Genomic DNA, 10,334 nt, shown 5'->3' with positions numbered 1-10,334 from the left:
AGTACAAATATTTTTTGCACACGCACAAACTATTTCTACAAGTACAAAGTTTATTTATAGATACAAAATATTTATGGCATTAATTTGAGCCCATACAGTTATTCATTTCAACCTCTCAGCCACTTCATATTTACAAAGATTGTGTTGACAGAATGAATTAAAAGCTTCAGTTTTATACACTTATTTTCACATTAATCATTCATTTTTAATATATTTCTTTATTTGCATTTATACCTTTATATTCTTTTTTGTAAAGTATTAACATATTTATCTAGATATCTTTGTTTATCCTTATAGATTTGCATTTAATTATATCATGCATTTATTTTTATATTTGTTAATCATTTATGAAATAAAAAGCCTCAAGCAGTAGATACATTATCAATGAAATAAATTAAATAATCAAATAAATGGAAAGAAATGTGGATTAAAGAAAACTAAAACTAAAATGTTTACAAAGATTCCTCGGGTTTCCGTTTTTTTGGTCTCAATATTCACACATTTATGTTTTTTTTTATTGGTTTCTCTTTTGTTTTATTCAGTTTTCTTGCCCAACAACTGTTCATTGAATCAACACATCAACAGTTGCACTTTTTGATTTTCTCAGTGGATCCTCAACTGTTGTTTAAAATAACATATTTTATTGCAAAAACTATTAACCCCACGATGTCTTTCTCTAGCAGGTTAGTTCCTGTTTGGTCAAATATTATCTCAAAGGATTTGATTTAATTTCTATTTCCCATTAATGCTTTTTTATTTTCTATCTTATCTATTTATATTCACTTTTTTAAAACATCTTTCTTGTTAATGAACTGTTATTATTTGTTATATTCTCTCTAAATGAATGTATGGACATACAAGAAAATAAAATAAATACATTCTATGTCCCTGTCAATTCTGCAGGACACCAGATGACCTAAATTATGAATGAAATAAATCAAATAATTAAATAAATGGAAAGAAATGTATACAAAAAAATTATTTCATACGTATAAAAAAATAAAAAATAATACCATATCCTGAGAATGGTTTAAAGAAAAATAAAACAAAATTTATTACAAAGATTCATCGTGTTTCAGTTTTTTTGGTCTCAATATTCACACATTTATGGTTTTTTATTTGTTCCTTTTGTTTTATTCAGTTTTCTTGCCCTACAACTGTTGAATGAACACGTCAAAAGTTGAACTTTTTGATTTTCTCAGTCGATGCTCAACTGTTATTTAGTTAAGTAAGTTATTTTATTGGAAAAACTACCGACACCACAATGTCTTTCTCGAGCAGGTTACTTCCTGTTTGGTAAAATATTATCTTGATGGATTTGCTTTAATTTGTATTTCCCATTAACACTTTAGTAATTTATTTTCTATCTTATTTATGTATATTCAATTTTTTAAAACATATTTCTTGTTATGGAATTGTTATTATTTATTATATTCTCTCTAAAAGAAGTTATGGACATACATGTCCCTGTCAACCTGCAGGACGCCGGATGACCAGTAGGGGGCGGCCGCTGCACGGACTCGGAATTTGAGCATCGAAGAAGAACGTCCTCCAAGCCGTTTCCATAGCAACCTGCCGGAGTCAGACATGGGTCGCGGTGAGTTTCACATTAATTGTCTGTTTCTGACGAACGTGGGAGATTATGGTGCCAGAATTGGCTCCAAATTAACCAAAAAAACAAGGTTTTTGAAGAATGCGTGAATTAAATAAAAGTTACTGAGAGAAAAGTCAGAGTTTTCACTCTGTTGTTAGCCACATGCTAACAAAGCAGCTGCTGCAGAATCCCGATAAAAGAGCAGAAAACTCGTCAAAACGCTGATTTATAACGTTATAACCACCTGCTACTAAAGCAAAAACAGTCTACATGATTGAATAACTGTCTAAAACTACAGTGAGCGTATTTGTAGTTTTTCACTACTGAACGACTCACATCCAAATATTTAATAATGCACAAATCAGCTTTAAAGTTTACATTAATAATAATAACAAGCACCGAATTAGTTGGTTCTAAGAGATGTACTGGTTTCATGTCTTTTTGTTAGTTTTTATTGCGTGAGTTAATAAGAAACTCTTAGTAATTTGAAACTGCGTCACATTTCTGTGGAGTTTGGTTGAAGCTGTTTCCTGTTTGTCCGCAGGGAGCCAGCCAATCGTATCCTTCACATCCACGTGTAATAATAACAATACTAACAACAAGTGTCAGTGTGCACATCCCTCTGTCCCCCTGTTGTCCTTGACCCTGCACCCCCCAGTCCTCGTCCACGCCGCTGCAGATCCTCTTCCACCTCAACAGCTGGTATTTTGCAGCTTTCTACCTGGCAGAGATCCTCATGTTCATCTATAAAGGTGAGTCAGCAGGTTTCATAAATCAGGATCTTCTCAGTGGTCACATTTTTCAGTGGTTTCTTTTCCCAGCTCTCAATTACCCTGCAGACTTTTGACATCATCACAAAAATAAACATGATTCATGCTACTATGAATAATGAAGCTGGTTAAAGACAGCACCAGATAAGGTTGTAAACAAACATCTGATGAAGATACCTGAGGGGTATTCCAGGAAGCGGGTTTAGTGAAAACTCTGAGTTTGTTAAGCCTGAGATGAGGGAAATCCAGAGTTTTCAGTTCCACAAAGCGAGTTAACTCAAACTCTGAGTCCGTTACTATGGCAACTGACCCTGTGAACCTAACCTGCTCGCTAGCAGGTTTTCTTCAATAAACCCTGAGTTTCTCTCCGTCTCCTCCCTCAGTGGCGTCAATTCAGCCAATGGGCCTTTACGCAATATGCATCCGTTTTCTGCACCACGGACAGCAAGCGGCAGAGTTAGAGAGCAGAAAAAGCGTATCTGACAAACGCAATTTAACTCATTCGGTTCACTTTATTCACTATGTCAGTGCAACAATATCACAGAGACATCCGAGTTTAACTTCAAACAGTTAAAGTCCAAATGCAAAAAGGAGAGGGAGGGAGCAGAAGAGAGAAAGAGAGAGAGAGTAAAAAAAAAAGTCAAATATTTCCCTTAAACAGATTTATAAGAGGGTAGGGTGATTTGATATCTTACCTTAAGATGAACTTGCATAATTAATCCATCAGTGGCTAACAGCCTCGTTAATATCTTCTGCTGCTGGGGCAACATTGGACCCATCACTTGCCTTCTTTCTTTCTTTTTTATAATTGCGTGGTTGTCTGCTTCCTTTTCATTTTTGTAAGTTAGTAACACTGCAGATCGCGCTAAAAACGCGATTGATAGCGACCACTGTCTTCAGGGACGCTGGGACATCACATTTCAAGATATGAGGGGGTTAGGGGGGGGGGGATCCATCATGTTGTTCTGATATGCATTTGTAGTTATTTTATATGTATTAAGTAATAGAATAAATCAATACAAATAGACACAGAGTAATTCCATAAATGCATTAAAAAAAAACAAAAAAACATTTACATTTTCCCCTGAAGCCGAGGTGTGGCGGCTGCCCCTGATCTAAATGACAATGGCCGGGTTTCCCAGATCAGTTAAGTAGTTCTTAACAGCGAAAGACTTCTTTCAAACCTTCTTAAGGAGCCTGTGAAAGAAAATCGCGTTTCCCAGAGTCGCTCTTAGCTTAAGTATCTCTTTCACTAAGAAGGAAATGAAAGATGCTGCTGACCCAGTCTTTACAACCATCTTAGTGAACAAAGACTCACAGATCCAGCCGCGTCAGGCAAAACAATATTACACCAAGCAATGAGATATTAAAACAATGCACCCCGCACAAGTTTTGATCTATTTTATACTTTAGATTTATATTGTTTAGCATTTATTGGTGACAGCAAAGGGGGGAAAAAAAAGAAAAATAAGGAATAACAAGTGTGTTCCTGTATATGCTTTATGCATTACGCACAAATAAAACGATCATCATGAATATCATTTATTTGATGATTTGGCTGCTATACAGCATGTTCTCGCTGCAAATCAACCGCGTCACCGTGCGCGAAGCAGAACTGTTTTTATGAACGCATTCGTGCGTCAGCACTTCAGTCCCCTGGACGTGCTGTCGGACCGCGCTGTCCAGGCAGCCGTGACACTGATCCTCCTGCATTGCGCCCGAGCGCATCTATGTGATGACAGGGAAGCAGCAGCTGATCAACGGGATCCTTTGATGAATCGTTCATTACAGTCTCAAATATAATCAATGGTGTCGGTTTATATTAAAGAATCTTTTTGCCCAGAAGAAAAAAGAGTGAAGACAACGACCCATAACTATTTTCTTCTCTTGAAAAAACCCACCTGCGGGATGCAGCAGCATCAGAAGAGCAGGAATACGTGCGTGGCGGGGATGATCTCTGCAATCTGAAGCCCTCTATAATTGTAAAAAGAATTTCACTTATCACGGGTTCTTTTTGGAACATAACCCCTGCGAAAAACCAGGGATTGCTGTAATTCCACGTTGCGATTTGCGAAACTCGCCTTCTCTTGGCTCATGTTTTTGAACGCACACACACGCCCACCACGTTTCCTCCCGGTTTCTGCGTGTGGGGAAAAAAAGCCTCACTGTAGCCAGAAATAACGGAGTAACGCACCGTTTGGATGAAAAAGGGTAATTGAATTATATTTATCATCTTAATTTTTCATTATAACGCACAGGCAGCAGGGAATTAGTGCGTTAGGTAGCAGTGCTGCGTGTGAAAATGCGCTGATAGTGATCGGTGATCGATTTGCCTGGCATCGATTGATTTGGTTTCAGAACCGGACAGCTCCTCCAAAGAGCGTCTGAAAGAGCGAAACTAAAGAACGGTGTTAAGAAGTCATCTGGGAAACACCCATATCTTAGGATTCTCTCTTAGTTCAAACCTTCTTTGAACCTCTCTTAAATCCTTAAGAGAGGTTGGATCTGGGAAACCCGGCCAATAACATTCCACCACTGTTTTCATCTGTAATATTATAAGACAGTGTGCTTAAATGTTAAATGAATACTGCATTCAAACTTACACATTGACTGCAGCAACTTTCTCCCATGGCAATTGTCTCTCCTTTGCTGCTGCAGCTGTGTTTTTTTTTCCGAAATATGCTCTCATACTCGCCATACACACGTATTAACACTTCTAACTCCAGTGGCGTCAAGTATGTCAGAGTTGATTGAACTAACTCATATCCGCTGTTCTGGAACCAAAAACTCAGAGTTTCCTATCTCAGGATAAGTCAACTCAGAGTTCAGGTTTAAACTCAGATTTTGTTGATCCTGCTTCCTGGAATACCCTTCTGGTGATTTTTGAGCGTTACTTTGCCACCAAAATTCTTTCCAGGTTATAAGCTATGGAAGTAAATCTGTGTCATCGGATTTTGAAAGAAAAAAGTGATTGAATTTCTAGCACTGATGAATGCATTGAATTTATGTATCTGAATGTTTTTTTTTTTAACATGAACATATTCAACTGCAAATAATTCAACCTCAAAAAATTGAACCACGACATCTGGGAACCCAAGGAAGAGCAATCAACCTGTCTTTTAGAGATGTGTCCACAGAGGTGCTACGAGGACCAAGTCCGTATTAGAGCAAATACCTTGTTGTTGCTTCAACTTTAACGCAAACGCAGCGACGTAACTGACATTTGCAGCGACGTAATGACGTGGCTCCCCTTAGCAGCCGAGCTGTGGAAAAACAAACCGGTTCTCAAGTTGAACCAGTTGTGAACCAGAACTGGAACTGGTTTGGTGGAAAGGGGGTAGATGTGGTCTTGAATTTGATGTCTCAGAGAAGTTGGGACACGGGCATCAAAGGGCTCGAGAAGTAAGTGGTGCTGAAAAGAAGGAGGTAACTGGATATATTTAATATATTGGTTTCCTAGTTCAGTCGGCTGCTCAGGCGGGACGTCGGCTCATCACAAACCTGGTTTGGCTGGAGGTTGGATGTCATCAGGTCCGTGACAGGACCAGCAGAATCTCCCGTCTGCAGTTTGGACCAGAGACGGAGGGCGATGAAGAAACGTCCTCATCCTTGGAGTTTTGTAACGGAGTTGCGATGGAAACTAAAAGCGGTGTCCTCTGTCTCCGGGTGTCCCAGGGGTGCTGCTGCCGTACCCGTCAGACAACCTGGTCCTGGACGTGGTCCTGCTGCTGCTCTTCCTCGGCCTGGAGACGCTGAGGATCTTCTACGGTGAGCAACGACGATGTTAAAAACAGAATCTGTAGCGCAGCAGAGGCTGAAATTAATTTTTATAGACTGAAATTAGAAAAAAACAACATTTTAACTGATATAATTTATTTATCTTAATCTTGGGTTTATGGTGCGATAGTCCAGCTCTGAAACAGTTCTGCAGACTTCACAGCCTCTTTTTGCAGCAACGGCACCTCTGACCACTGGGGGGCAGCACATCACAGGAAGATTAATTCAGTTACTACACAGGGTGATTTTAATTTCAAGCTCTAAGCCAAAATTTAAAAGAACTGCAGGAAATAAAGATTTTATTAATCAATGTAATAAATATTTAGTTTGAAGTTTGTGAACCGTCTTCCGAAAAAGAGTATGTCACAGCTCCAACTGCTCCAGAATTCAGCAGCACACGTGCTGACGAAGACCAGAAGGTGGGCTCACATTACACCAGTTTTAGAATCGCTGCATTGGCTCCGTGTACGCTTCAGGATCGATTTTAAGGTTCTTTTACTTGTTTATAAGTGTCTTAACGGCCTTGGCCCTTCTTATCTCTCAGACATGCTTTTACCATATCAGTCCTCGCGGACCCTGAGATCCTCCGGACCGGTACCGGTCTTTTATCAGTTCCCAAAGTTAGAACGAAAACCTTTGGTGAAGCTTCATTTTACTTTTATGGCCCACACCGGTGGAACAGCCTGCCGGAGGAACTCAGGGCCGCAGAGTCTGTCCATGCTTTTAAAGGTCGGCTCAAGACTCACCTTTTTAAATTAGCTTTTAACTGAGTCTCCTTTTACTTGTTTAACACTACTTACTTATTTTTTCCTTTATGTCATTTTATTGCTCTTAATTTCCTCTTAAAGCTTTCATTAATTATGTATTGCTTCTACTGCCTTAGTGCCCATAAGTTATCTTTTATATATTAACATTCATTTATGCTGTTTTTAGTATGTTTTACACTCCTTTTAGTTCTGTTCATATCTTTTTTATTGTCTAGCTCTGGCTCAGAATAAAATATAAAGTTTTAAGCATCTCGTCCCGGTCCAGGCATGAAGGGGAACCTGTGCGAGCGCTCCCTGTCCACGTGCACGTCCCTGCTGATCCTGCTGCTGTGCGCGGCGCTGGCCGTGTACTTCCTGCTGCTGCAGACCTTCGTCCTGCGGCTGGAGTTCCTCCTCAACGCCGTGCTGCTCTGCTTCTACGGCCTGGAGCTGCTGCTGGGGCTGCTGTCCGTGTCCGCCTTCTCCAGGTGACCCTGCCCCCCCCCTCCCACCGGTCCGGTCCGCCGCCGGGTAAAAGCTGGCGTTAACTAAGTCTCTCTCGTCCTGCAGGTCCAAAGTCTACTGAGGAAGCAGCTGTCAATCAAACCCAGCGGGACCCAGGACCAAACCCAGAACTTTATTTTTCTACACGTCTGAATTTTTCTACCGAGTCGATTTTCTGTAAATAAAAGTTGAATTTTGTAAATAAACATCCAAACTGACATAAAGGAGATGTTTTAATCCATTGTCAGATCCTCTTGGTACTGTTTTTGATAAAAAATAATAAATTAATCTGACGTCCTTCAGAAAAACACAACGCTTTTACTCACCGACTCATTTAATGGAACGAAGGAAACAAGAAAACAACAATCATGTGGATCAATGTTTTCAGATTAATGTGCAGCAGCTGCTTCTCTAACACCACTGCTGATGTCTTTTCCTCTTGGTTTTGTGTTAACACACGGGATTGAAGACTAAAAAAACTGCTAGAACAGCTGCTGTCATCAGTCTGGACCCTGCTGACGACCTGATCATCGATGTTTTTCTGCCCATCAGGAGACGGTCAGCTGGGACTTCAGGGATCATCCAGGTAAAGACGGTATAAAAGAACTGGATGTCTCAGAAACTTCCCCTCAGGGACACCAGCAGAAGCTGGCCCCGCCCACTTTTGGTTACTCCAGACATGGACATCAGCATGAAATCAATCTGATCGATTCCCTCCTGATATCTAACGTCACTTCAGAAATGGTCATCTGTGATTGACAGGAGGTGGGTGTGTCCCTGTTTAAGGAAAGTCTCCGGATGACGTCACTGCGAGCTTGTCCAGTTCTTTTAATATTAATAATAATAATAATACATTTTATTTATAACGCACTCTATATTTAGTAATCTCCAAGTGCTACAGAGCAGAAAAATAAAACATGAACATTTTTTTTAAATATATTTAAAAACAGAGCATGCTTTAAGCTTTCTTAAAAAGGGGAATTTTCAGGTCATGTTAAAAAGCTTTAATAGTCAATACTTTGATACAGCCGTTTTGTTCTGACCAAATTGTGAGACAGACATTTAATTACGACCTTATTGTGTCTCTGTTTAGTTTAACAGGGTTTTCATAAATAGGGCTTGGTCACCAAGGTGCATTCTGGGACGCGGCGGCCGTGTTGGCAGCCTGGTGAGTGTAAACACACAGCAGTGTAGTAGCACCAAGTGAACAGACGGAACGCAAAAAAAGATGTTAAAATGCCAGAAAGGAACTGGAATTTTCCGGGATACCTTAAACAAGAAAGCCAGGGAATATGGAGAAAATAATGATTATTAACGGTCTGGCTCCATATGAAATCCCTACTAAAGAGTGGAGCTCCGACGAGGACTTACTGCCGCAGTTCTGCTCAACCCACGTCTTCGGCTACTTTGTTTGCGAGTGTTTGGCAGCTGCTTTGGTAAATAAAATGTTTGACTCGCCATGTGTTTCAATAAATTTGTATAATAGTACAACATACAGTACATTTTTGTATTAGTCTTACTTTTTTCTTTTCTTTTTTTTGACCGCTATATTATGCGGAAGAGGCTCCGAGGCGTGAGCAATATTTTTGTTTTCCTCGTGGGATTATTTTTTTCCTCTGCAGCTACAAATAGAGTTAATATTTTTGCCTCAACAAACTAGTTTTATTTGAAGATTGGGGTTATTCGCACCGCAGAGAGCTGGCCAGCAAATGCTTTTAGCTCGAGAAGAATCGGGAATAAAACCCGTATGAATGATCCGACCCCGGTCTGTGTGAGTGTTTGTTTGTGGTTTACTGTGGAAGGTTATGTTTGGTCGTCTTACTGCCGCGATCCAAGCGAGCCAACGACTCTTTTACTCTGTGTATCTCAGATACTTGGCCTCCGTGGTTCTGCCTCCGAGCAGGAAAGCGGTGAAAAGTTAAACCATTAGCGATCTTTTCCCCACGTCTGTTATGTGTGGAGCTGCTGCAGCTACAACACAGAAACCGGGTTACCATGGTTACAGAATAACTGAAGGTAACGATTACAAGTACTGGTAAGCTAAGACAAAACGAAGAGGGAGCACGTCTGTACACAGTGCGCAGTGGTCCGAAGAGCAGCTCAGGTAGCATCCAACAGGGCGGCTCCGCCAGGTGATGACGTCAAGACGACCAAGCCCTATACTGAAACAAAAAGGAGGAAAAAACGTTTCTATATCGTTTTTTTTTTCACAGGACGTGAAACTCCTCGCCAATAATTTGGAAGCAAAACACCATCAACATGAATATTTGTGTAAAAATACTTTGAACCTTTAACAGCTCGCGGAAGTTACTTAAAAAGAAGAGTTTGGGTTTAAAAACTCACCGACCAGCCGCCAAAACACTAAAATGGAGAGGTTAATGTTTAAATTACACTAGTTCACATTAGTACATGCAGGGAGGGGTAAAAAAAAGTAAAACATATATCGGAACCGGATCGCACTGAGCGCATCGCTGACCAGTGAGCTGGTTTGAAAACCAACAGCTGAACAGTGACATCCAGAAAACTGAGACTGAAGGGAGTTTTCCCATCAAGTGAGTAGCCTTCTAAGTTTGAATAGTTATATTATTGATGTTATCTCTATTTCAATTTTTCAATTTTCAATTTTATTTTATTTATATAGCGTCTAATACAACAAAAGTTGTCTCCAGACGCTTTCCAGAGACCCAGAACATAAACCCCCGAGCAATTATTACATAAACAATGGCAGGTAAAAACTCCCATAGTGGGAGAAAAACCTTAAGCCAAACAGTGGCAAGGAAAAACTCCCCTGTAGGAGGGAAGAAACCTTGAGCAGGACCAGGCTCATGAGGGAGGACCCTCCTGCCGAAGGCCAGACTGGGGGGTCGGGGACGTCAACAGCACACAGCAGTCATGTGGAAGCGGCAACGGGATGACCAGGGGTGGGGACTGCAGGCCAGCATG

The 10,334-nt window shown here is 40.4% G+C and overlaps 1 protein-coding gene across 1 annotated transcript; it reads left to right on the top strand.

Annotated features, from left to right (window-relative positions):
• The first annotated feature begins 1,560 nt into the window (after nt 1-1,560).
• On the top strand, nt 1,561-7,679 carry tmem216 (transmembrane protein 216). The gene is made up of 6 exons (XM_061724847.1): nt 1,561-1,597; nt 2,139-2,152; nt 2,253-2,346; nt 6,040-6,132; nt 7,174-7,375; nt 7,458-7,679. The coding sequence occupies exons 1-6, from the start codon at nt 1,588-1,590 to the stop codon at nt 7,471-7,473; spliced, it is 429 nt and encodes a 142-aa protein (XP_061580831.1). The 5' UTR covers nt 1,561-1,587; the 3' UTR covers nt 7,474-7,679.
• The last annotated feature ends 2,655 nt before the right edge of the window (nt 7,680-10,334 follow it).

The sequence above is a fragment of the Cololabis saira genome, chromosome 7 (genome assembly GCF_033807715.1).
Source record: "Cololabis saira isolate AMF1-May2022 chromosome 7, fColSai1.1, whole genome shotgun sequence".
NCBI classification, from domain to species: domain Eukaryota; kingdom Metazoa; phylum Chordata; class Actinopteri; order Beloniformes; family Belonidae; genus Cololabis; species Cololabis saira.
Note: the sequence above shows the minus strand (reverse complement) of the source record. Positions and strands in the feature narration are given on the sequence as shown.

Bases quoted from the DNA above. Each gene is read 5' to 3' on its own strand.
- tmem216 (XM_061724847.1), top strand. The intron at 2,347-6,039 runs GTGAGTCAGCAG...CGGGTGTCCCAG, and splicing joins CCTCATGTTCATCTATAAAG to GGGTGCTGCTGCCGTACCCG. The intron at 6,133-7,173 runs GTGAGCAACGAC...GTCCCGGTCCAG, and splicing joins GACGCTGAGGATCTTCTACG to GCATGAAGGGGAACCTGTGC.